Here is a 26,182-nt window from a genome sequence, read left to right as displayed (position 1 = left end):
AAATGACACTGAATCTGCAGGGATACGCAAGGATTCAGTCAGTCAGCATCATAAATAATAATAATAATAATTTATTGTCATTGTAAGTATACACAGTATACCCATACAACGAAATTCATAAAGCAAACTGATCTGATCCACACAAACTGGACTAACACATGGAGCAGAATGTGATTATCCTTTGGATTTCACGCTTACAATTTTCTAATGTAAAACCTTCAGTTCTGGAAGAATATCAAAATTCAAATAAAAATGTGATGAAATACATTGAGAAATATTTTCAAAAATACATTATTTAAATACATATTTTAGTCTATTTTGTGCACACTTAGATGATATGATTCAGAAATATGAGGCAATAGAAATACAGGCAAAACTGACATGGAGCGAGGATAGAATGACATATCCATCTCTATGAAAGTTATGTCGCCAGGATTTCCATATTCCACTTTCCACAGTTACACAGCCTCCCATTTAGCCTGGCTTGCTTGTACACAGATCATCCAACCAATTATATTCCTCCAACTGAAGTGCCGCCAATAAATAGAGATCTTATGGTCTCTGGCAAACTGCCCATGCATTGATTTTGCATGTTGGATTGAGTCATCCATGGGATTCCCTGAATAAATTACAAGGCAGGGGGGGAAATCGTGTTTACATTAACCAAATTTACCCAAACAATGGAAGGTTGTGGACAGATTTTTAAAATCCTTCTTCACAAAGAACCTGTGGAAAGTGGCTGCTTAGACTCATCCCTTCTTTTGGTGATTGTTGTCCAGATTTCTGAAGCATAACTTTGTCTCTGTTCATTCCTTATCTAGGGTGAAGCTGGTCCCCAAGGCCCTGCTGGTCCCACTGGTGCTCGTGGTGCTCCCGTAAGTATTTCTCTCTCTCTCTCTCTGGTCACTTCTAATTCCGAAGCCTTTCTTCCTCTGTTTCTTCCAACCTTCTTTCCTGTTACTGACCTCATGTGTTCCTCTTTTCCACCCAGGGGGATCGTGGTGAGCCTGGCCCTGCTGGACCCGCTGGATTTGCTGGCCCCCCTGTGAGTATGATGGCCAAGTCTTGTATCTCATTGAAAAATTAGGATTAATAAATGCTTAATCCCTCAGGCAGGGTGTGAAATGAGCAGCCTCTCCATTTTGCTCTTATTGGAGGAAATGACACAATGAAAAGGCCAGGTAATCTCCAGCAAAATTGCTAACCGTTGACTTCTGCCAGGAGAAACGTAAACGATTTAATTTGTTGAACCTGCTTGGCAGAGCTTTAACTAGGACAGAATGATGAAGGCTTTGGACAGAATTTAGAGAACACACACAAAATTGCTACCAAAAAGGTGCAAGATTACCTGATGGCATCTCCTAGTATTTCTTGCTGGAAGGACACGAACTCTCCTGCCTTTAGTATTAATACTACCTCCAGACAGTTCTCTCTAGGCAGGAGATTCCAGACAGGCATGCTGTGTATAGAACCAATATGGCTGATGCACATTCCAACTCCACAGTTTTCCTCTCCATTTCCCCATCTTCTAGCTGCCTAGGCCAATCTGATGGAGCTCAAACTTAATCACAAGGGCAGCAAAGCCTGGATACCCAAATTACTAGTTGCTCGCTGCAACTCTGCTGCTTCGTCAAATAAAATAAACAAAAAAACCCCAGTTGAGGGCATATTCTGGTTCTTTCCTTACAGCAATCAGGTAGACATGAATTGGTATGCTGCTAGTATGTCAAAGGCAACCTGACGTGCCTTTATCTACACTTTTTGCCACTCCAAAGCACTCTATTCTATGTTCAAGCCACAAGTGGACCAGGCATAAAGTCACCATGTTGTGGCTGATTCCATTTCTGGGACATTTTACAGGAGCCATTACAGTGCAAATTGTAGTTCCGTTTGTAGCTGTAACAGAACTGGTTCAGCCAAGAAACCAAAATGCATGATGATTTTGGTTATAGACTGTTAGTCATTCTTTCTCCGGTATTTCTGCTAAGGCATGACAAGCCTCACCTTGTATCTCTTCCCAACAATCCTATCAGGTGGGTTAGGCATAATGATTAGCCCTGAGACCATGTCATGAGCCAACAGTTGAGGAAGAATGGATGACCCTCAAGTCTTCCATGTCTAGATCACTGTCCACTGTGCCACAGGGTGTTGACTCTACTATGTAAACCAGCCTTTCTTGCCATGGGGCCCTTCATATGTATTGAACTATGAGTCCTGCTATCCCCAGAGGGCATGAAATGTTCCTGCTAACTAGGAATTATTGGAGATAAACAAATCTGGAGGGTCAGGCTGTTGACAAGATAAATTAGAAATTAAATTTCTCAAACTTGGTAATTCCCTTCCCTGCTTCCCAGGTTGAGTGAACTCACTTCTGATTCTATGCCTCCCTGTCTAGATTACATCCAGCAGGTCCACAGAATGAAAAAGCTGGAAATTAGGGCAGATTATCAGAAGTTCTTACAATCCATCCTCCTCTGGTTCAAGGAGAGGGTTTAGTCAGATGTACTCGAATGATGGAGAAGAAGATACTATATCAGATCAAGACTCATTGGGTTTTGTTCCATTGCCTCCCCCCTGTTCCTCATCATCTGCTCTCACCTTACCTCCACAGGGTACTGATGGACAACCCGGTGCTAAAGGTGAACCCGGTGATGCTGGTGCTAAAGGTGATGCTGGTCCTCCTGGCCCTGCTGGAGCCACTGGCCCTGCCGGCCCTGCTGTAAGTGTCCCTGCCCTGCTTCCTAATATTTTCTGCAAAATCTTCACTCTGCCTTTGGTTTAACATGAATTTCTTATCACCCATTGCAGGGTCCTATTGGTGCTCCTGGACCCAAAGGTGCTCGTGGAAGTCCTGGACCCCCTGTAAGTATCTTCTGGCTTGTTAATTGGGGCGATTTTTAAAAGGGGCCTGATACTCATTTGAATCATCACTCACATTAATCAAAAACATGAAGCTGGAAACTCTCAGTACCACAAATTCGACATACAAACAAACTACAGAAGGGATGAGTCTTTTGCCCGGAGAGATGCCAGTCTGTGTTAGGTGGAGAAGACTGGGTTCCCAGATGGTTAATCTACATCCAAAAGGGATTGGTTGCTGGTGAGGACAAAACCTCTGCACATGCTTATTAGCTGGCCTCTTCCTGGCTAATTTACGATAAGGAAAGAATCCCACTCTGTAGTTTGCCTCTAGCAACTACTAGCTGAACAATATGCACTAACAAATTGCAAATAAGGTTGTTTATCCATGACAAGCTGTGTGCTATATGTAGGAGACTTTCCAGTTGATATGATGGAAAGAGTTTATTCCATATTTCTGTATCTCAATTTAGAATAGTCAGTGGCATTTCTTAGCAAGATGCTAGGCTGGCTATCCATGGCCTTTCCATAGCTGGAGCTTTGGCATTGCAAAGAGGTTCCTGAACCAAGCAGACCAGCATCAATTCGAATTTTTGCTGGATTGATCCCATCAGGTGGATGGAACAGGGTTAGTGGCATTAGTCACATTAGCATTAGTCATGCACACACATATGTGCACAGAGAGAGAGATGGAGAGAAAGAAAGAGAGAGAGAGGTCCCTTTTACAGAGATGTGTTACTGAAATGGAACTTTCTTCATCATTCCCTTTACAGGGTGCTACTGGATTCCCTGGTGCTGCCGGAAGAGTTGGACCCCCTGGCCCCTCTGTAAGTATCTTCCTGCACAAGCATGCACTTACATACACATTTTAGTATTGCTGGAAATAAACTGGAAAGACATTGACTAATTCTAAGATGGTGACTGCTTTGGCTGGTGGATTAAAGATGGTCAGTTGAATGTCCTCAAGAGATCCCATGGGAACATATATTTCCTTCTCCAGCACAGAGAGCAGCAAATAATTGCCACAAAAGAGAATAATTCTGGCACCATTTAACCCTAAATATATAGAAGGGATTAGTTTCAGATCAATTTGACTGCACTTCAGCCACATTCAAATAATTGGAGAAGTTGATTGGAGTAGTCACAACTGACTACACCCCATTGATTTCAAGGGGAAATAAAAACAACTTAGTCTGGATCTGAAACAAAAAAAAATATTTTGTTTGAAAGTTTCAAAAGTATTCTAATTTCAAAGCATTCTTAACTGCAAACTGCTTATCTGAGTTTCAAGTAAAGTCATCAAAGTCTCAGTTTGCCCATGTAATCTAAATATTCATACTGAATTGTCGATATTGTACAATTTTAAAGGTGGCTTTTGTACATGTAGGACATAATGGATGTATTAGTTTTCTGGGCTTTTCACTGGCAACTAAAAATGAACCAGCAGTAGAAACCAATTTGCTAGTGGGGAGATATTTCCCATTCCCAGAATAATTCGTCAAACCCGAAGCATATTCACAATCCATGAAGTGCCCATTCCACAAAGAAGCTTCCTGTTCTCTTCCTTCACGGCCTGCAACTCAGCCTATGCGAGTCACTCACTTGCCTGTTTTCTTCCTTTCCCTAAAGGGAAACATCGGTCTTCCTGGCCCACCAGGCCCCGTTGGAAAGGAAGGTGCCAAAGGACCCCGTGGTGAGACTGGACCCGCTGGCCGTCCTGGCGAAGCTGGCCCCGCCGGCCCACCTGGACCTCCTGGTGAGAAGGGATCTCCCGGTAGCGATGGACCTGCTGTAAGTGAACGCATGTGCTTTCAATTCACTTCTCTTTATTACGTATCTTGACCTACACTGGGTGCCTCCACATACAGTTTCCCTATCACAAGTAGTAGAAACTCCCTATAGGCAACTCCAATTCAGTGCTATTAACTTGCTTAAACTGCTTTTAAAATGTCCTCCTTCACTTGTGATGATAGAATTGTGAGTCTTGTCAGAAAGCTGTAGCATCCCTTAGTACTCACAACCGCAGTCTGTCCAAATCATTAAGACCACCTCAGTTCCTAGGAGACAATGCATCCACTGGCTTATTCAGATTAAATAGGCATACCTTCATAGTTGTTTTTGTTAACATTAAAATATATGGTTTCTTTTCTGAGGAACCTCATGATCCATATTCACTTGTTTATTGCGGTTGGCGGAAAATGCTCCACTGGTGAAAATGGGTCCCCAAGTCCTTTGCATGCATGGTAGTGATATGATGCATCATCTCTTGTCCGATGAAAAGTCCGGCTTTCAGCCATTCAGGAGACAAGAGAACATGGGTTTCTTTTAGGCAAGACATGAGTTGAAACACCCAGAAAGGGTAGAGACTGCTCACCAAGGAGTAAGGAAATCCATCAATTTTCCTTCACATAAGCTTTTCGGGTCCACAGGGGTGTCCTTCACTGTATGTTGCTGAGGCCTAGCTCTTGACCACCACTCCTTTCATGGGATAGTATATTTGCTGATGTAAATGAAATCCATTCCTATGACAGAGTTCTTTTATGGCCTTTCACATGAGGTTTCTTGTGCTTCCTTCGGCAGGGTGCACCTGGTACTCCTGGCCCACAAGGTATTGCCGGACAACGTGGTGTAGTTGGTCTTCCCGGACAAAGAGGCGAGAGAGGTTTCCCTGGTCTTCCAGGACCATCTGTGAGTATTTGCCTTTGTGTGTTTTTTTTTTTTTGTCACTTCTGAAAAGATCATCTCAATTCAGTTATATCCAGAACTTTACAGGCTAGCTTTTGCTTGAGGAACAGCAAGGAAATATATTTGTTAAGTTGGGAGAACATTTCTTAAGAAGGCTGAGCCACACACATGACTGTAAATACAAAGCCATGAACAAAACATGATTTCAGGGTCTGGCTAGGATAAAAGTCTTCCGAGTCCAGTGACCCAACATGAATCCCTAGAATAAGAGGCTCAAAGAACAAGAGGAAATATGAGAAGACATTTATATGAACACCTTTGTTGTCTTAAGTGGTACATTTCCAAGAACAAATGGATAGGTTTGTAGTTCAAATGTTAACCTGAGACATCTTCCCATCCTGTGCTGCTGTCTAGTGTTTCCATTCATGCTTACAATGTCCAGTAACGATGGACCTTGTTGGGCTGAGAATCCCCTAGTATAAATTTGCATTGATCCAGAAATCACTTTTGTTTCCTATTTGTATGTTGTTTCTTGCCACTCTGGATCTGAAAAGAAGATTAGGAAGTTACATTATCCTGAGTAAATTAAGGAGCAAATGTCTTCCACATGGCACCTACAGTGAAGTGCCATTGCTTTTTTTATTTTTAGTCTGCTGAGACACATCTCTCCACACTTTGGAGCCAATCCAAAGGTTGCCATTTCTGGGCCAAAGTGCTGGAAAATGAAGATGAAATTCATTCCCCAGTCTTTCCTTTCTCTTCAACATATTCTGAACCCAAAAGGCACAGGCCTTTAAGATCCACATGAAAGTTTTGTAAATTATCGGAACTCAGAACATTCCTCTTTCATCTCTAGAGATGCCTGTGGGTCATATTAAACATCAGCCCACCCAGAGACAGGATATAGTGAAAGGTGTGGTGGCGTTTATCCATTCAGTTAAGAAAGTTCATAATAAAATAAAATCTGTGGTAGAATTACAAATTCAAGGGATATAGAATCCCATGAAATATATGCCTCTAACTCCTCAGATTCATCTCCAGTGAGACTCTCATTGTGTGATACAGCCTCCTTAGGCACCTGATTTTAGATGTCATGAACAGGCAGAAAATTGTTATTATTTCATTGTTACTGCACTTTTACAATCAAAGAATTGTAGGCTGCGGGATTTTTTATTTATTTATTTGCTTCAAGTGCTCCAAATAACCTTTCAGGTCTTGGGCACTTTGCACCTTGGCTTCATCTGGCAAGGAGGAGCAATGCCTTAGGTGGCAATATTCTCATCATCTACTTCAGACTTTGAATTCACCTTGCTCTTCTCCTAGTTCAGTTCAAGCTCTGCTTGGCTTAGGTTGCTTCTTTCTCTTGTTGGAGCAATGATGATTGAAGCTCATGAATGGTGTGGATGGAAGCAATGTCCTTCCTCTCTGTTTCTTCCTTCTCAGTCTCAATTACTGGATTCTTTTCTTGATATCCACAGGGCGAGCCTGGCAAACAAGGCCCATCTGGCGCATCTGGCGAACGTGGACCTCCTGGCCCAATGGGACCCCCTGGCTTGGCTGGACCCCCTGGTGAAGCTGGACGTGAGGTAAGTCTTTGTATTTGCAAAGCGGCTTCATATCCCTCAAGATGGCCACCTTTCTCTTTCCTCTGTGGAACTCCAGTCCCGTAAGATTCGGCTACCATTATTATTACTCACAAAATGTAATTCAATTGAACACTGCAATTAGGGAAGGGGCATAGCTTAGTAATAGAACACAGGTTCTGCAGAGATGGTCTGTTGAATTTATTCCTTGATGTCTCCAGTTAAAAAAGCCTTAGGCAGCAGAGTCCAGGATAATTTGTAACTCAGGGAGCATCAGCCAGTCAAGAGTACCAGTCAGTAACAGGCTGAATAAGATCAACCCAGCTTGTTTGAAGGAATCTCTGAGTGACAGGGTGCACAGTTCAGGTCCACTCCTTGGCCTGTTCTGCTCAAAAGATATGAAAAAGACTTCTACCTGAGGCATTGGAGACAGGTTGCCTGCTAAACAATATTGAGTGGGGCAGACCAACGGTTTAACAGAATAAGGCAACTTCTTATATTCATAAATCCTAGTGAAATATAAAGATGCAATTTTAATAATGTGTTCCACTTGGAAGGTTTGGAATTTTTACCTGCCTGTTTCCTTCTGAGTCCTCCACACCCAATATCTAGGAAGTCGTTTATAGCTGCAACCTGCTGCAGTTTTCCCTCTTCCTCTCAATCACTCTCTTCCTTTCTTTTTGGCCCACAGGGTTCTCCTGGTGCAGAAGGTGCTCCTGGACGTGATGGTCCCGCTGGTCCTAAGGTAAGCTATGTGTGAAGTGATAGCAGGAAGTCTCTGGTTTCATTTCAGCAGATTCCCTATATTGATTCAGAGATTTGATCTTCTCCCTTTTCGTTCCCAAATAGGGTGATCGTGGCGAGACTGGCCCTGCTGGTCCTCCTGGCGCTCCTGGTGCCCCTGGTGCCCCCGGCCCTATGGGACCCGCTGGCAAGAATGGAGATCGTGGCGAGACAGTAAGTCCTGTAACATTAAATCTATAGCAAGAAGCTCTTTCCAGGATCTTGAAGTCCCTTATTCTTGTTTTTTTCCCCCCAATTTTTCCTACGCCACATATCCAAAATTGTGTTACTCTTGATCAGTTAACAATAGGTGCTATAGCTTTCCATGTTCATTAAAGATTCAGAAAGAATTCTTAGAGGAGGTGGGAATACTGCTGTCTGCATCCACCACTCACACTTACCTTGGTATTTCAAAATTGCCAACAGCATATATTTAAGTCCATACTTTGTTACTTAAATAATTCAGAAAATATACCCCATCTTTTCTGGGATCGTGTTCATCAAAGTACTGCCCTTTCATTTTGCTTTGATTAATTTTGAGTGACATATAGCTGTGATTCCACACCCACTCTCTTCAATTATATGAAAATATTGTAAAGGCCATCAGGGAGAAATATATTCTGCTTTTGCCACTTTTATTGCAGTTCAGCCAGAGTCTTAAAGAGATCAGCTATCTCAGTATGTTTAAATTTTCATTTCCCAAGCAAGGGTGATAGACAACAAGGATTACATTCTCTGCTTGAATCCCACTACAGAATCTGAAAATCTCACTAGACATTTTAATAATAAGTAATTCCATGGATATTTGTTATTTCCACCTTTCTTCCATGGAACTCAAGACTATGTACATATGGGCATCAAAAGGAGTCTCTCAGCAGTTTCACTATCAAGATACTGACTGGATGCCTATGTTCAAAATAGTATAGAAAAAGATTTGCTACATACACTCTTCTCACTGATATAACTTTATCCCTACTGATCAGCTGTCTCATAGTTATGGGAGCAGAAGAGAAACCAAGGGCATTGCCTTATCATGAAAACACTTTGGTTCTCCTAATTTAAATAAAACACCTGCTCCAAGATCTTTGTGCTGCAACCATCAGGAAACACTCCCTTATGAGGGTGGAGTTCCTAAAGAAATGAACTGCATGCCCAATTCCATTAAAGATGCTAATCTAATGATATGCATATTTTCTCCTTCTCTTCCCTTTTAGGGTCCCGCTGGCCCTGCTGGTCCCGCTGGCCCTGCTGGTGCTCGTGGTGCTGCTGTAAGTTGGATATTTATGCTTTTTCTTCCCTTTTTTTTAAAAAAGGAAAATATTATATATTGTAAATTTTGCTATGATTGTTGCAATTGGATTCCACCACCACCCCAAAATTGGCTGCTTTTGCACAACAGCTGGCCAGATATAGTCAGACATTTACTGTCTGCATATCTGTGTTATCTTTACCTCCTGTTTTAAAGGCAACTGAAAATAAATATTACTTTATATTACTTTAGCTGCCTAGAGTGGTCATTTGACTAGATAGGCCAGGTATAAATACAATCAATCAATCAATCATAGTCCGAATTTATATTTGCAGCTTCTGAAAATGTTGCCTCTTTTGTTTTTCATCTGTGGAAGCTCATCATGAGACTGATCTCTTTATCTTTTCTTTTATTTCCAGGGTCCACAAGGTCCACGTGGTGACAAGGGTGAGACCGGTGAACAAGGTGACAGAGGCATGAAGGGTCACAGAGGTTTCTCTGGCCTCCAGGGTCCTCCTGGTCCCCCTGTAAGTACTGAGATGCTGCTGTCCTCTTGACACGGAGCAGGCCCACCTGTCACAGAATCCCCAGGGCTGCACTTAGCCTAGGTAGCTAACCTCTGTGTGTGACACTGTTAGGCTGTTTTAAGGACTGTGGAATGGAAGTGTGTCTCCTTCCCTTGGCAATGGATATACAGGCCAGCGATAAGCTAGCTCATGCCACTCCTACAGTTTAAAGCTTTCATCCTGGTTCAGTGAGCAACATTCTTAAAGTGTGTTGCCTTTTCCATGGCTTCAGGTGTAATCCTGTAAGTACTTACCTGGAAATAAGTATACTGGGCTTCGCTGAAGATTGTTCCTGAATAGACATTCAGAGAGTTTGCACTGTCGGATGGCATCTCGAAAGGATGAGACACACTTGAGTCAATCCACAACAAAGACAGCTGATGGAATGGAAAGTTCCATGAGGAGGGGAAAAGGTGCCTCTCAGTAGAATCCAAGAGCAGATAGCTCTCCTCTTCTACCCTGCCCCACTTGTGATCTCCCCAGAGGCATCTTGTCACTGATAAAAACAGATGGATTTTAATCTGGTCCTCAAGCCATTTCTTATGTAAGGAACATTTTTAATAAACAAAAGCCTACCATGGCTTAGCCAAGGAAATGCCGCCTTTGATATCCTTTGAATGAAATCTGGTCAGGACAGAGGGGATGGGGAAGTAATAGCAAAAAGTAGGTGGAATGTCTACGTGACCTGCATGGTTACAGGTTCCTGAAAAGTCTTCAAGCCATCTTTATTTCTTGTTGCCCTCACCACTTAGCCAGGTTTTATTCTGAATTGTATCCCAGATGAGTAACCATACCAATTAAATAATGATCATGGTGAATATTTACACTTCATTGTTTCCCCAATTCCTTTAGTTTTCGGTATATTTTCCTCAAACTTTGTTCATTACTGTGAGCCACAAAGCTCAACATATTATCATCACCCTTCAAAGAGCACTATTGGTACTTCACTGTTAACAACTGCAGTTTTCTCCCATGTAAGCAAGCCTAGTTTGTTCAAGATCATTAGGACTGGATTGGATTGATGTTTCCTTTTTGTCTGTTTGTGTAGGGTTCTCCTGGTGAACAAGGTCCTTCTGGTGCTTCTGGCCCTGCTGGTCCAAGAGTAAGTAAAGTTGTTTTATGACATTAATGAGAACATTGGAACAGATTGGGGTAAATATGTGAATCCTGAGGAAAGTGAGAAGTCATGTGTGAAATTATCAAACGAAGAGTGAGGTTGAGCAAGTTCTTGATTATATTGTGAATATGCTGAACACTTAATTCATAGCACAGTCATTTGAATAACTGAGATTGCTGTGATCCAGTGCAAACATGTGTAAGAAAGATCCCCGCTGAACACAACAGGAGTTAGTTTTGAGTAAACTTGCTGTAAAAAAAAAAACATAGCCTTTTCAAGCAACATTAGACATTTAGACAGAAAACAAATCCATTCATTGTGGATGTAGATTTGGAAGGCGCTCCAGTATGTAACAAAATTCCAAAATCTTCCTGAACATTTGATTCAAGAGTGATGCTGTTATACCATTACACTATTCCAGTAGAACTTATTGACAGCCAAGTATATGGGGATGGGTTTGATCCTCTCCCTCTTAGAAAGCAGTGACTAAAATATAAGATAGCTGGCAGCAGAGGGATAAGGCATAACACTTCCACATGTCACTTGTGCTGAAGCAAGACTCCACCTGTTACCATGATGGATCAGTTTAATTGTTGGGTTCCCCAAAAATGTCCCTGCAGACGTGACCCAACAGGAAGTTGTTGTAAGAGGCTGCAAGTGTCATAGTAGTTCATCATCAACACTCAGATTAGGGAGGAGGAAGAGAGAATTCTTGAGATCCTATGTATAAAGACATGGGACAGGGAGAGGTCCATCCGAGCTTGAATGCTTCTCTGGATGATTCCTCTCCCCGTTCTCTCATGCCAAAGGTTTGCTGACAATGCATTTGTCTCCTTTGTTCCTGACAGGGTCCTCCTGGTTCTGCTGGTGCCCCTGGCAAAGACGGTCTGAATGGTCTTCCTGGTCCCATCGGCCCACCTGGTCCCCGTGGTCGTACTGGTGATGTTGGCCCTGCTGTACGTATCTCTTCGAAGTGCAGAAATCTCACAATCAGAATGCACTGGGTAAAAGAAAGCTTTGCCTCCAACTCTGCTTCTTCTTCTTCTTCTTCCTCCAGGGTCCTCCTGGACCTCCTGGCCCACCTGGTCCCCCAGGCCCACCTAGCGGTGGCTTTGACTTCAGCTTCCTGCCCCAGCCTCCTCAGGAGAAAGCTCATGATGGCCGCTTCTACAGAGCTGATGATGCCAATGTGATGCGCGACCGTGACCTGGAAGTTGATACTACCCTCAAGAGCCTGTCCATGCAGATTGAGAACATCCGTAGCCCAGAGGGAACCCGTAAGAACCCAGCCCGCACTTGCCGTGACCTGAAGATGTGCCATGGAGACTGGAAGAGTGGTGAGTTGCTAAATCTGACTTTCCAAAATGCCTCTCTCGAAACTATGATTTCTCTCTGCTTCTGAACCAATTTTGCTTTACAAAACCACAATTCTTTTTTTTCCTCTCATCTCACTTCTCTTCTATGGTAGACCTTTCTCTCATGCCTTATTTGCACAACCAGTCATAGCTTTTAGCTGAAGTTATTTATAAGCTAGGAATGAATTTCTCATCAGATTGGCCAATGATTCAGCAGACTGTCCCTTACCAAGAACTGCCTGTGTCATACTGAATATTAATTCTAGAAGATGGGTCTCTTTCTGCAGAGTATGGCTTCCATTTGCCCAAAGTTTTCTCAAAGAGGGAGACAGCACTTCCAAAATAACTGGAGAGGACTACCTCTTCTGGACATTGTCTCTTCTCATTGTCCAGCAAAACAATGTCTTTGTTTTAACATGTAAGGTAATGGAGCAGCCACGTATTCTCTCCCCCTTGGTCTATAAAATCTGTCATGGACACAGACAATACACATGTTCTTCTCCTTGCTACTTTTTGGTTTAATTCACTTGACCTTAAGCTGCCAGCCTGGTTTTCTTTACATTTATTGAGGTTTGAGGAGACTGTTTTCCTAGCCTGGGAAGATACACACTGACAATATCTAAAGAGTCACAGAGGAATATATGAGAGACTAAAGAGCAGGGAAGTCTTGTCTGTCCCTCTTTTTTTGAATAGCACAGGTTGAAATAATCTTGTGTGATTCATTCTCACTCACTGAACTTCCCTTATCAGGTGAGTACTGGATTGACCCCAACCAAGGCTGCAACCTGGATGCCATCAAGGTCTACTGTAATATGGAGACTGGAGAGTCCTGTGTCTACCCAACTCATCCCACAATCCCCAAGAAGAACTGGTACATCAGCAAGAACCCCAAGGAGAAGAAGCATGTCTGGTTTGGCGAGGCAATGAGCGACGGCTTCCAGGTGAGACTACGAATCAGTGAGGCAGGAGTGGTTAAACAACAGAGACAAGAACGGTTTTTCTGGGTCTATCAAACATGTTCTTTTAGCAGAGAATCTGAGAGAGTTATTAGATGAACAGGCTTGTTGCAACTCAGGTCAGTCATGGGCTGGGACTGACATGAATTCCTTCAGGATCATTTGCTGAAATAATCCAGATGCAAAAAAAAAAAAAAAAATCCCTAGTAAATGCTCGTTTGTTTACATAAAGGATCTGGGGTTTGTTGTGATGAAGAAGAGGCTGAGTACATAATGGCAGAATTAACAACATAAGAGTCAAACTATCTTCAGGGAGAAAGAGGAATACCCATATCTTCTATGGGCAGTGCAGGAAAGAATTTGTTTGAACTGTAATGAGAAATAGTTAGGAAAAAGAGTAGTGGGAGAGGAATCCTGGAACTGGTTGCCCACTAAGGCTATAAATTTTTTTACTGTCAGCAATCTTGAAGAGATGTTTTGGCAGATCTGTTGATACAGAAGCAGTACTTAGATGAACATTAGGATCATTTTCCAGTCCTATACCCAAAGATGTCTGTAACAGTAGGTGGGAAAGGAAGGGAAAAGGGATTTCTGTTGGCCAAGAAGTCTTGAACTGAATTCATGCCGCTTGCAGGAAGTTGGATGTTGTACTTACAACTCTGAGACCCTATACAGTGAAGAAAATAGGATAACTTTTAGATAATAAAATTCTAGAGTTTCAGTCTGGCTCATAGGTCAATACCAAAGCAATCTCTATTGCCAAAAGGCAGCTTGGCATTCCATAGCACCTTACTTCAAAACAGCTGCAGGTGATGTAATTGAGAAGGGCCATGAGCCCTTCAAGGGATGTTGAAGGTCCATAAGTTGCATCTCTTGGGTTTCTAGACTGGCTTTGGTTCCTTAAGGAGGATTTGTTTGCCTTTGCTCATGAACCAGCTCTTTCTCATGTTATTGCCTGGACTCTGAGAATGAAAGACAGAAAAGTAGCTAGATTTCTGGATTTGAAAGGGGCATATCTTCTAAAACTGGCATAAATGGTAACCTTTTCTTCTTCTTCTCCTTTCTTCTGTTTCCTTGGCAGTTCGAATATGGTGGTGAGGGATCCAACGCAGCTGATGTTGCCATCCAGCTGACCTTCTTGCGCTTGATGTCCACTGAAGCCTCCCAGAACATCACCTACCACTGCAAGAACAGTGTGGCTTACATGGATCAACAGACTGGCAACCTGAAGAAGTCTCTGATCCTCCAGGGCTCCAATGAGATTGAAATCAGATCAGAGGGCAACAGTCGCTTCACTTATGGAGCCACTGAAGACGGTTGCACGGTGGGTCTTTGGGCCTTTGAGCTGAAGAGGCAGCTTTTAACAGGAGTCCTTCTGTAGATTATATTCCAATAATTGGGGCAAAGGTCCTCCTTTTCCCCTGTGTACCTGCTGCTTGGTTTATGCTCTGGAAGTGGGATTAATTCCAAGAATGGACAAGGCAATAGGTGCATGAGAATCAACCAGAAGCTAGGAAAAAAGAGTTAAGCAAATCAGGGTTGCACCAGGCAGATCACCCAGATAACACAATCTATGCAAGAAAACAAGCAGGTAGGAAGGATGCTTGTACGCAGTGAAGCTTGGGGTGTCATGGGGAAGCATCCTTAACCAGCCCCAGATATGCTTGACTTATTCAATAATAGTTCTTCATATCCCTCCTAAGCACTGTGTCCCTTGACGTAGTAGCATCTGTTCAATCTTCTAATTACTTCTGCCATCTGGATCAAGATGAAGGATAGAAATCTTGCAGTTCTGAAGATTTCCCCTAGAAATATGCAGTTTCCATATCTAGAAGCAGCCTACCCTTGAGAAGAAAATACTGGGGTTTGCCTCAGTCCAGATTTGGCATATTAACTTCTTTTTATGTGTGGGTGGGTGGGTGGAGGGTGTAACTGGTTTGTTGGAAGAGTGTAGGGTTTTGTTAGTATGTCCGATGGCTCAGGGCCCGATACTGAAATATTTTTGTTGCCTGATACCAAGAAAAGGAAATATGCTTTTGCCTTCATGTGTGCTCTGACCTCAAAACTCAATCAAACGTACACCAGATTCTAATTCCTTTCTGTTTTCCCTCCACCCGCAGAGTCACACTGGTAGTTGGGGAAAGACAGTCATCGAATACAAGACGACAAAGACCTCCCGGTTGCCTTTCATTGATGTGGCTCCCATGGACGTTGGTGCCCCAGACCAGGAATTCGGCCTTGAGATTGGACCTGTCTGCTACTTGTAAACCCCAAAGGAAACCTGACAGTTTAAAAAATAAAATAAAAAACAGCCAAAAAAGAAGGAAATTTCACATGGACTTGAATTTGTGTCTTTTTCTATCCATCATCTCTAAAACTATTTTCGTTTCCGTTTAAAAAAAAACAAAAAAAGCATTAAACCAAAAAAATAAAAATAAATGACTTTTCAAAAATAATTAAGGAAGTGCATCCACTTGCTTGACTTTTTTTATTATTAACACCCCCTGAAGACAGAATGGTTTGATTTTACCTTGTTTTTTTTAAAAGATCAAGTAATAGCTCGGGACCACTATTTGCACATTCCAAAAATACATATATTAAAGCCATAAAAATGATGAAATGAGTCCAAAGCATGCAACACTTGAAATACTTTAACAACAAGGTTTGGAAAATCTGTTAGTCCCACAAAAGTAATGCTAAACTAGTGGTAGAACCTGCCCTTTACAAAATAATAATTTCCCCACACTTAACCTGGAGTTAGTTTGTTTAAAAATCCCAAAATTTACCTACAGGCCATATTTCTCTGCTGACAACTTTATACAGAAAGATTTTTCTTTTCTTTTCTTTCTTTCTTTTTTTTTTACACAGAGCAATACCACTGAAATGATTATTCTTTCAGTCATTTGAAATGTACCTTTTTTTTCTTCTTTTGTTCAGTCGGCGATATAAATTCGACAAAGCCTCAGTAAATAAAAGTGTACCACCGAGTGATTTTCCAAACAGGAACCTCATTGGATAAAAAGAACATTTGTATAATGCCTCTCTTTCTCTCTCTTAGAAAAGAGCAGAAGTTTATTTTAAGCTAATTGGAGAGGCTTAAGAGCTATCGGTATTTTGTCGGCGAACATCTGAAGGAAAAAAATGGCCAATAATAATACAAGAAAGCAGAGAAAATGTAATGTTAAATGTATATTATTGTTGTATGGACGGCTACCTCACCATTGTCATTTTCAAGTTCTTTGGGGTAGTTTTGGGGGTTTTAAAAGGCTAGCCACCAGGTTTCAGTTGATGGGGGACAGCAGAACAGAGTTTCAAGTTTAGATAAAGGTGCTAACTGTGTATTTTGGGTTTTTTTTAATTTTTAGTCTGCTATGTTAATTTCAGGTCCCATGGCATTCTTTATTAAGGTGGTGAAATCCTTTTTTTTTTTTAAACCTCACCCCCACCTAATGTGTTGCTAACAGGGACCATCTGGTGCTATAGGAATGAGGTTATTTGAGAGAGAAGCCAATTTGGTGCCTTGCTGCCCATTAGATGCTTGTGAATTTTCAAAAGGTGCTATTTTTTTTTAAACAAGCAAAAAAAAAATTTCCAGGATGAGGGAAAAAAATCAAACATTGCTACAAGGGATCAAGGTCTGAGCAGTTTCTGTCTTTCTCTTGTAAAGCAGGTGGAATCCCCCATTGGCTTGTGTTTCACCCATTCATCCGGCTCTTCTCCACTGCCATCCCTCTGTGCTTTTCCATCTCTCTTTCCACCCTGCAAAAGCAAATTCCTGTGCCAAGCCTCTCTTGTTCTCTCATAATCCTCATTTGCTGCTGACACATCCATCCTTCCCTCTCGTTTCCCTCTTCTCTTCCACTCTCCCATCCTCCCCACCGACTTTAATTCTGTTCTCTTTCCCCCTTTCCACATGTCTTTCGGTGGGTTTCCCATTCAAGCAAACCCAATTCCTTAACAAGAGGCAGATGTTCTAGGGAGTGTGAGCGACCGAAGATTCTGTACCTATTTTGTATATGTATAATAATTTGAGATGTTTTTAATTATTTTGACTGCTGAAATAAAGCATGTGAAATGATCCAAATACACCAGTTGTTCTTCAGACTTTTTCTGTCATGCAAGGCCAGGTGCTGGTTGGGGTTTCGGTTGTGTGTGGGAGGCTAATCAGGGTGAGATGCTTCCTAGACTCTCTTGACGCTTCAACATTCTCAGTGGGAAGAAACCATTTTGAAGAATATGAATGATTCTTTTTTAAAATTGGCATGAAGTTCCCCCCAGGAACTCAAGAGCTGAAGTTTTGTGAGGGTGTGAGAAATCTTGTGAGAGATCTTTTGTGCTTCCTCCCTAGGTTTCTCAGTGGAAGCAGGGACCGACCTTGGTTTACATGTGCATTGTAGACCAGCACTCAACCAGGGGTGGGACACATGTGGGCTCCGGATGTTGTTGGACTGTGACTCCCAGCAGCTCTAATCAGTGTAGCTGATAGTGTGGGGAGGGTGGGAGTTGTAGTCCAACACCTAGAGGACCACATGTTCTCCATTGTTGCCCTAGACAAAAGTAGAGGGTCCAAGAATGACCCTCTAGAGGTTTTGTGTCTCTGTGTGTGTTTTGTTATTGTTCCTTTGCTTAATTCTTCTAATACTTTGCATGGCCCTCTCTGTCTTACTCTTATTCTCTCTTTACATGCTTGACATTTCCTTTTACTCCTTGCTCCAGATTTTCTAGAACTGGTCAACCTTCCTCCCTGTAACCCCACAGGGCTACCCCATGGCATTAGCAACATAGTACTGGCCTTGCTCATTTTAATGCAAAGCAAACAAGCTATTCAATAGGTACAGCTTCTGTCATCACTTTTTTTTACTGCCCTGCCAAGAGAAGCGCCACTTGCTTGGTTTCGGTGTCTCAAGCTGCCCTCAAACTCCTGCTACAGCAGGGCCCCTTGCTCCATTCAACGAGTTTAAATGTGAAGAGAGGAGAAGGTCGTTTCAAATATTTCATTGCATCTTTGCCATTTTCTCTCACACAGATTCCCTGGTAATTTTTTGTGTGCCATGATATCTCTCTTTTCACCCCATCCATTCAAAAAGCTGGAAGGTTGAGAGGAAAAAAATAACAAACAAGATAAGTCACCCATATCCAACTTGATTACTTAGTAGACTGTAATGAAATCAAGAGAGCCAGTGTGGTGTAGTGGACAGAGGGGTGAATTAAGAAGGCTCAGAAGACCTCAGAATTAAATCCCTGCTTGGCCATGGAACCACACATGGAGCAGTTGGACTTGCGCAGCTATTCCTTACCTATCTCACATTATCTTGAAAATCCTACTAAAGGTCACCATGGGTCGGATTCAACTTAATGGCACACAATACACCACAATGAGGATAAAGGAACATCTTAATACAGGACTATAACAAATATAAAATCTGTGGACATACCAAAATCTGAAGAAAAAAGGTGCTCCTCAGGTACTGAGAGTACCGATTATATATATATTCCCTCTTGAAAAGTGACTAAGAATTCTTTTTTTTAGAAAGTACACCCTCCTTGTTCTTTCCCCCCACCCTTGGTTCAAGGTTATATGCAAGAGAGGAGTATTTAACACAGGAATGAAATGTTCCAGGTTTTCTTTCAACCCCCAAAAAGGCAGGAGGAAGAGAGAGTTTGAGGTGAGGAAGAAGCAGGGCAGAAGGAGAAGCAGAAACACCTCAAAAGCACATTGTCCCATCAGTTGAAATAAGAGCTCAGTTTCCTTTCTTTTAAGGAGATGATAGATAGATAGATAGATAGATAGATAGATAGATAGATAGATAGATAGATAGATAGATAGATAGATAGATAGATAGATAGATAGATAGATAGATAGATAGATAGATAGATAGATAGATAGATAGATAGATAGATAGATAGATAGATAGATAGATAGATAGATAGATAGATAGATAGATAGATAGATAGATAGATAGATAGATAGATAGATAACTGAGACTAACAGGCAGTATCACTAGTCCTGGAAGCCTAGAGAATCTATCCAGAAAAAGAGCCTATGACTGCTAAATGATGAGGGGACAGCACTCTGTACATGTTTAGAAGCACTTCTCTAAATTCGCATGATACTGAAGCCAGATTTGCCAAGCTGAGTCCTGGTTCATATTAAGCCCTGGGATCATGCTCACAACAGCTCAAGGTATAAGGAACTAGTTAGCCTTTTAAAGTCCAATGGGCTCTGTTCCTGCTCCGGCCTCCTTACATATAGATATAGATATAGATATAGATATAGATATAGATATAGATATAGATACTTGCATACATAGTGGCTTCACCTGCAAAATCCAGTGACCTGCCTTTCTTGAATTTCATCCTTTTCTTTAGATCTTTGCTCTTTTTCTGTTTTCCCGCTGTGTCTCCTGCTCACCACTTCATCCTCCTCCTGTCTCTTTCAGCTCGTGCCTCTTTCCAAATCTTTGCAAAATGGACTTGAGCTTTCTGTCCCTTTCTTTCACCTGGTGTTCTGAGCAGGAAGCAAGGAGGGAGGGGGGAAAAGTAAATATGAGAGAGAGAGTCGTCAACTTGGAATACTCTTGCCGTGTGCCAAGAAAGCTGGACAGCAACGTTCAATGGCCCTCATTCAGGAGCGAGCAAAAAGAGGGGCTCTTTTTTCATTTACAAAGAGCGCTTTGTAAATGGGAAACTTACACCAGAGGCATCACAGAGAGAGAGAGAGAGAGAGAGAGAGCAAGCAAGAGAGAGTGTAAATATTTTGCCCCCTTAAAATAAGTCTGGTGGTGAGGGTAGCACAGCACAGGCGCTGTTGCTGCTGCTTATGAAAAATGTGAGCTTTTAAAAAGACAATAGATGGAAGCTCTTTCGGATCTTTTGAAACAAAGAATCCCTGTCTGGAAAACTCCAAGGCCCTAACGTTAGCACTAGGATCTTTGTCCTTCTGTTCTTACTTGAGCCCCTTTCCCTATTCTTCTTTTTCAGTCCTCAGCCTCATTTCACCTTGTGTTCCCAAAAGAGATGGGCACGAAATGCTGATTTGGTCCACTTTATTTCCCGGACAAACAGCTGATCTGCAGTTGAGTGTCCCACCTTTTCCAGCGGCAGCCACTCAGCAACAGAGCCCGGAGGAGCCACGGAACACTGAGGCCGAGTAGGCACCCACCGGAGGGGGCAGGGCACCAAACCACAGATCAGCTATTCAGCTGGGAAACGAACCATACCGAACCACTGAACCAGTCATTCGTGCCCATCTCTAGTCCTCATCTTCTGTTCCGCTTTATTGTAGGCATAGACAGACCCTCAGACAAATCAGTTGAGGCCTGTTCCACTTTATTGTGAGCAATTTATTTGGGAAGATGGATTAAAAATCCAGTGGTGCCTCGCTAGACAGTTACCCCGCATGACTGTTTTTTCACTAGACATTGACTTTTTGCGATCGCTATAACAATTCGCAAAACAGTTATTCCTATGGGGGAATTTCGCTGGACAATGTTTGGTCCCTGCTTCGTAAACCGATTTTCGCTAGACGATGATTTTGACAGCTTCCGCCGTGCTTGCGAAACAGGTGTTTTCGGGACCTAAGCTTTGCAAGACAGCGATTTAAACAGCTGATCGGCGGATCGCAAAGCGGCTTTCCTATGGCCGATCTTCACTAGACAACAATGATTCTTCCCCATTGGAACGCATTAAACAGGTTTAAATGCATTCCAATAGGGAAATGCTTTTCGCTAGACAATGATTTTGCTAAACAGCGATTTCAGTGGAATGGATTATCATCGTCTAGCGAGGCACCACTGTATTGAAATTTAAAGAATGCCAGGTAAAATAATTTTGTTTTATTTGTACAGTGTACAACAATAGAATTTTATTTAGTATTAACTTCAGGCACTTTCAGTTTAAAGTGGAGGGACATGCAGGCCTGAGTGAAGGAAGGCTCAGTTAAAGGTGGTGCACCAGCTGCACCTGTTCCTTGAGATACCTGGTCTGATAACGGCGACACATGCTTTAGGTACATCTCATCTGGATTACTACAACTCCCTCGATAGAGGGCTGTCTTTTAAGAGTGCTCAGAAACTTCAGCTGGTTCAGAAATGAGGCAGCCAGACTGCTGACTGGCACTGCTAAAGGGGAACATGTAACTTCCTTATTACAACAGCTTCCCTGGCTGACAGTCTGTTTCCGAGGTCAATTCAAAGTGCTAGTTTTTACCCATAAAGCCCTATATGGCTTGGGTTCAGGCTTTGAAGGATTGTATCACCCCACATGAGCCTTCTCAGCTTTTAAGACATTTCGGGGAAGTCCCTTCTTCTCTGTTCCACCACCTTCCCAAGCTTGATTAGCAAGGACACGAAAGAAGGGCTTCTCAGTGATTGCTTCCAGGTTTTGGGAAATGCTTCGCTGAGAAGTCACATTGGCTCCCTCCCTGTTGTCCTTCTGTCATCGGGAAAATGCCTTCCTTTTTAGGCAAGCTTCTATGCAATATGTGGAGGTCTGGAGAATGCTCCATCTATGACATTGTGAGGGTTTTTTTAAAATTAATATTCTTGAAAGTGTTTTTAATCTCAATCAAAGTTTAATTGTCTTTTAATATATAGGGACGTGGTGGCGCTGCGGGCTAAACTGCAGAAGCCTGTGCTGCAGGGTCAGAAGACCAGCAGTCGTAAGATCAAATCCACACAACGGAGTGAGCTCCCGTCGCTTGTCCCAGCTCCCGCCAACCTAGCGGTTCGAAAACATGCAAATGCGAGTAGATAAATAGGGACCACCCTCGGTGGGAGGGTAACAGCGTTCCGTGTCTAAGTCGCACTGGCCATGTGACCACGGAAGATTGTCTTCGGACAAAACGCTGGCTCTATGGCTTGGAAACGGGGATGAGCACCGCCCCCCCAAAGTCGAACACGACTGGACAAAAATTGTCAAGGGGAACCTTTACCTTTACCTACACAAAGTGCTTATGCTTCTTGTTAATACCTATACACTTCTTGGATCTTTGCAAGCCAGATGTTGCAAAAATGCCCTTAAGTCACCCGTGGTTTCCCTTTTGCAAGGCAGGGGGCCCAAGCAGTGCTACTGCTGGAGTTTCTTGCTTTTTAAGAGAACTGAGGAAACGTTATAAACAGCAATCATAATTGTTATTACACATGAATCATTCTGTCAGGCCCATCAGTGACATCATTCCAGTTCACCTCCAGCTCCCCACAGAGGAGCGTTTTTCAAAGATACACTCTTGGACAAGAAGAACAGCAAAAGAGCCCACATTATGCTTCACCTCGCCCCCTACAATGAAGCTTTTGTGCCTAGCAGGCAACAGGCCCTCTGATCCAGCTTCTCTCTCCGTAACACCAGCACGTTTCTTATCCTGTTGCGCCTAAAACTCGGTGTCTGCCTGAATAACCAATTTGGGTTTCTGCAGCCGTACTCTCCCCTTTCTTTCTGACATGGTAGTCTCACCCACCAACATTTCTGCAGTAACTGGATACAGTAAATGGAGACGGGCTAGATTCCAGGGTGGGTCTTTCTAAACATGAGCAATATATGGTCTGTAGTCTGAGGAGAATGAGCTAATTTCTTTCAAACACAAAATGCTTTATGAAATAGGAAAGTGGTTTTGAAATCGTTTTGCTTTGCCGTGGAGAAAAGGAATGAGACTAGCCATACGCTCCTTGCCTTTTCTATAGGGCCACATAATGTGCTTTCATTCATTTTAGTGCTCAGAGAGCTTTACACCGCATGTACAAAGTACATATGAAGTCTTTGCCTTTTCAGAAATACATTAAAAACAGTTGCTCAACTGTTTGGGAGATTTGGGGGCAGGAAATGTGGTTCTGGTGATGTCACGGGCGCTAGTCATTAAGCACTCACACAGCCAGGGCACGCACACCTCAGTGGTTCAGTGTTTGCTTCCATTCGGAGAAGGAGGATCCAACGTCTCTAGGTACATCTTGAAGCATACTGAACATCTGCAAAACCTTTTTGTTTTTGTTTTGGCAAAGCAGCTGGATTGAAATGAATTGTTTGTCGTACATTGGGAAACGATGGCTTTACAGTACTGACCCAATGTCATTGAAAGTGATGACTTTTGTGCGCAGTTCGCACCTTCTTTTTGTAAGTGGACGTGGAAACAAGGACCGCAGCGTGGTGGTTTGGCTAGGATTTTGTGCTTTGCATTGACGGATAGTCTGTGCCACAGTTAGCTGGCAAACAGTTATGGATAGATAAGGCAGTGTACTTGGACTGCTTCGGTCAAGACTGAGACGGAAGAAAGCAAATCACTTCTGAAAAGAGAACAAGGAAGTGGAAGAGGATAAACTTATTCCAAATGGAATACATCCCACTCCAACCAGTGATGCGACATTCATTATATGGATCATATCTTAAATGGTTTTGAATTCCTTCCCACACAGCAAACAGGAGATCGAAGATAATCAGTTGGTTGTTGATCTTGCTGTTGTTGTCACTGTTGTAACAACCATTGAGCTCATTATGTCGTTCTGGTGTGGTGGATCTACAGTTTGCTCAAGATAATATGGTGTACAGGGTGAGGATGGAAGTATTTTATGAAGGCGTATGACAGTGTGAGGTAAAGGCTGGGGAGAGATGGGACAGTGTGTGCAAATTTGTCTGTTTCATACGCGACTAGAAAACTTTAAAGTACAAAATATTGTAACATGGTATTGTTTTTTAGACAAACTTTGGCAGATCGAGAGTTCTGAAAAATGTGAGAGCAATACACTGACCTGCTTCCTTCCATTAAAAGGGTGTAATGATCCTGGTAGCATTATCAGAAATACTTGAGGAATTCATTCTTTGCAAATTCTTTTATAAAGACTGGTTTAGATCTATACCTCTTGAATTAATGTCCAGCAGGGCAGCATACAGCTGTCCTTTACCTTTTGTGCTTCTTTGAACATGGCAATTAAGTTCTCACCTCAAAAGTGGACCAAAACACGCATCAGACAGAACCCTTTCATAAAATACAGACTTTGAGATAAATATGCTTCAAAATGATTATTTTGTGAGAAAAACTATGGGTAAAAGTGTGAATTCACATATGCATTGAAATATAAATCATCGTTCTTTTGAAAATTTGAACAGTAGTATGACACAGTGCATGGATTTATAAATGAACACATACAAAAATGGCATGTGATAGAAATAGGCTGAGTCTTTCTGAACAGAAATGAGGGTATGTGGAGATGTGCTGATACAAGAAAGGATTTCTCTTCTACAGTAGCTGGCATTCAGCTGGGAGAGGATAAGCAAGGCAAATACACAGTTAAGGAAGCACATAATTTTCATATATCTGTGCATCAGAGGTTCAGTATCATTTCTATTGATCCGAGATGTTGAGGCTTTTTTTGGGGGGGGGGGGTAAGGAGATGGAAGCAATATGTTTGGTATTCGGCCATTCAAGATTTCCAGCAGTGAAAGGAAGGAAAGGTGGTGATACTTATATACTTTGCTGTTTACATCTATGAAGCCAGCTATATGTAGACTCAGCCCCAGATTTACCATTAAGCAAAATAAGCATATGCTTGGGGCATCAACATGGAAGGGGGCACCACAGAGATTTTTTCAGTGCCAAATTTACCATGGACCACAGCGCTAATTGTGTACCCTCCTTAATGAACCACATCCATTCATCCAAATCCCACGGCTTCTTTCCTCCCTCCCTTAAGAGACCCAAGGAAACCACCCCCCTACCTAAAACCTCCTTCCCTCCCTCCTTTCCTGTCATTTTTTGACCTAAATTCATCTTATGTCAAAAGAAGAAAAATCCTCCCCCTAGTGGTAGAGGACAGATTAACCGGCTTTGCATTCGTTCCTATGGGAACTAATGCTTCAACGTACGAACGGCGCCTCTACATAAGAACCAAAAAAGAGCCAGAATGGATTAATCGGTTTTCAATGCATTCCTATGGGAGATATTGCTTCTACTTACGAACGTTTCAACTAATGTGCATCTTCTGGGACGGATTAAGTTTGTAAGTAGAGGTGCCACTGTAACTATAAAAGTGAAAGAAGATAGCAGAGGAACCATGTGTATTAATGTTGGAAATATTGAGTTTTTACCTTTGAGCCTTGTGATGAGAGATGGGCCCAATAGTTGTGAAGAAAATAACAGTGGCAGTAGATAAGAGCATAACATTTGGTAATGACTTAAGAAATTTAGGCTTATATTCAATACATTTTTATAGGTGTTCATCATGCATATAAATGTTATCTCAGCTGTTTCCTTCTATATTCTTGATTTGTAATTATTGTGTTCTAATAGCAACTTTCAACTCTTCTACAGAGTGTCCTGGTGAACTGAATTGGTTAGAGACAGGCTTCTGTGTATTTGCTCTCTTTGTCTTATGCACAGTGCAGAGGAGCATTGTTGGCCAAAGATGGCATGGATCACATTAGCTGAGGAACAAAGCAAAGCAAAGCAAAAAGCAAAGTGTGCTGCTTATATACCGCCCCATACTGCTTCAAGCACTCTCTGGGCGGTTTACAATTTAATTATGCAGGCTACACATTGCCCCCCCAGCAAGCTGGGTACTCATTTTACCGACCTCGGAAGGATAGAAGGCTGAGTCAACCTTGAGCCGGCTACCTGGGATTTGAACCCCAGGTCGTGAGCACAGTTTTAGCTTCAGTACAGCGATTTAACCACTGCGCCACGAGGCGCAGTGGTTGTGCCTTTGATATTGTGGGTGGCATTGTCAAGAGGGGGGCAGTTTAAAAGGGAAGCTTCTGCCTTTTCTCCTGCGGCTGCCCTGTAGCACCGGGAACCAAAGATGAGTCCTGGAATGGTGGCCAGAAGGCTTTGAGTGAGTGCTAATCCATCATAACAATCCAGTGAGACAGCTGAAAAGGAAAATACCTTCCAAAAGGATAAGCTCTGCTGCAGCAAAATCAGACAATGAACTCTTGTGGTGCTTTGTAGGCTCAACTCCAGCTGAATCGTGACTCAATGACTGCCTTTGTTTGTTGCGGTTCCTGCAACTGTGAAACACAGCACACATGCAAACACATACACACAGC

The 26,182-nt window shown here is 42.4% G+C and overlaps 1 protein-coding gene across 2 annotated transcripts in view; it reads left to right on the top strand.

The window, feature by feature from the left end:
- The window catches only part of COL1A1 (collagen type I alpha 1 chain), a 59,179-nt gene extending 41,938 nt beyond the window's left edge, over positions 1–17,241 (top strand). For both annotated transcript variants that reach the window (XM_073004378.2, XM_020793967.3), the window contains exons 34-51: positions 822–875; positions 992–1,045; positions 2,612–2,719; positions 2,809–2,862; positions 3,633–3,686; positions 4,489–4,650; positions 5,440–5,547; positions 7,023–7,130; positions 7,819–7,872; positions 7,977–8,084; positions 9,125–9,178; positions 9,579–9,686; positions 10,774–10,827; positions 11,691–11,798; positions 11,900–12,179; positions 12,948–13,138; positions 14,235–14,477; positions 15,274–17,241. In XM_073004378.2, the coding sequence (XP_072860479.2) occupies positions 822–875; positions 992–1,045; positions 2,612–2,719; positions 2,809–2,862; positions 3,633–3,686; positions 4,489–4,650; positions 5,440–5,547; positions 7,023–7,130; positions 7,819–7,872; positions 7,977–8,084; positions 9,125–9,178; positions 9,579–9,686; positions 10,774–10,827; positions 11,691–11,798; positions 11,900–12,179; positions 12,948–13,138; positions 14,235–14,477; positions 15,274–15,420 (2,049 nt within the window). In that variant the 3' untranslated portion in view covers positions 15,421–17,241. The remainder of the gene's footprint in view (positions 1–821; positions 876–991; positions 1,046–2,611; positions 2,720–2,808; positions 2,863–3,632; positions 3,687–4,488; positions 4,651–5,439; positions 5,548–7,022; positions 7,131–7,818; positions 7,873–7,976; positions 8,085–9,124; positions 9,179–9,578; positions 9,687–10,773; positions 10,828–11,690; positions 11,799–11,899; positions 12,180–12,947; positions 13,139–14,234; positions 14,478–15,273) is intronic.
- The last annotated feature ends 8,941 nt before the right edge of the window (positions 17,242–26,182 follow it).

This window comes from Pogona vitticeps, chromosome 6 (assembly GCF_051106095.1).
Source record: "Pogona vitticeps strain Pit_001003342236 chromosome 6, PviZW2.1, whole genome shotgun sequence".
NCBI classification, from domain to species: Eukaryota; Metazoa; Chordata; class Lepidosauria; order Squamata; family Agamidae; genus Pogona; species Pogona vitticeps.
Note: the sequence above shows the minus strand (reverse complement) of the source record. Positions and strands in the feature narration are given on the sequence as shown.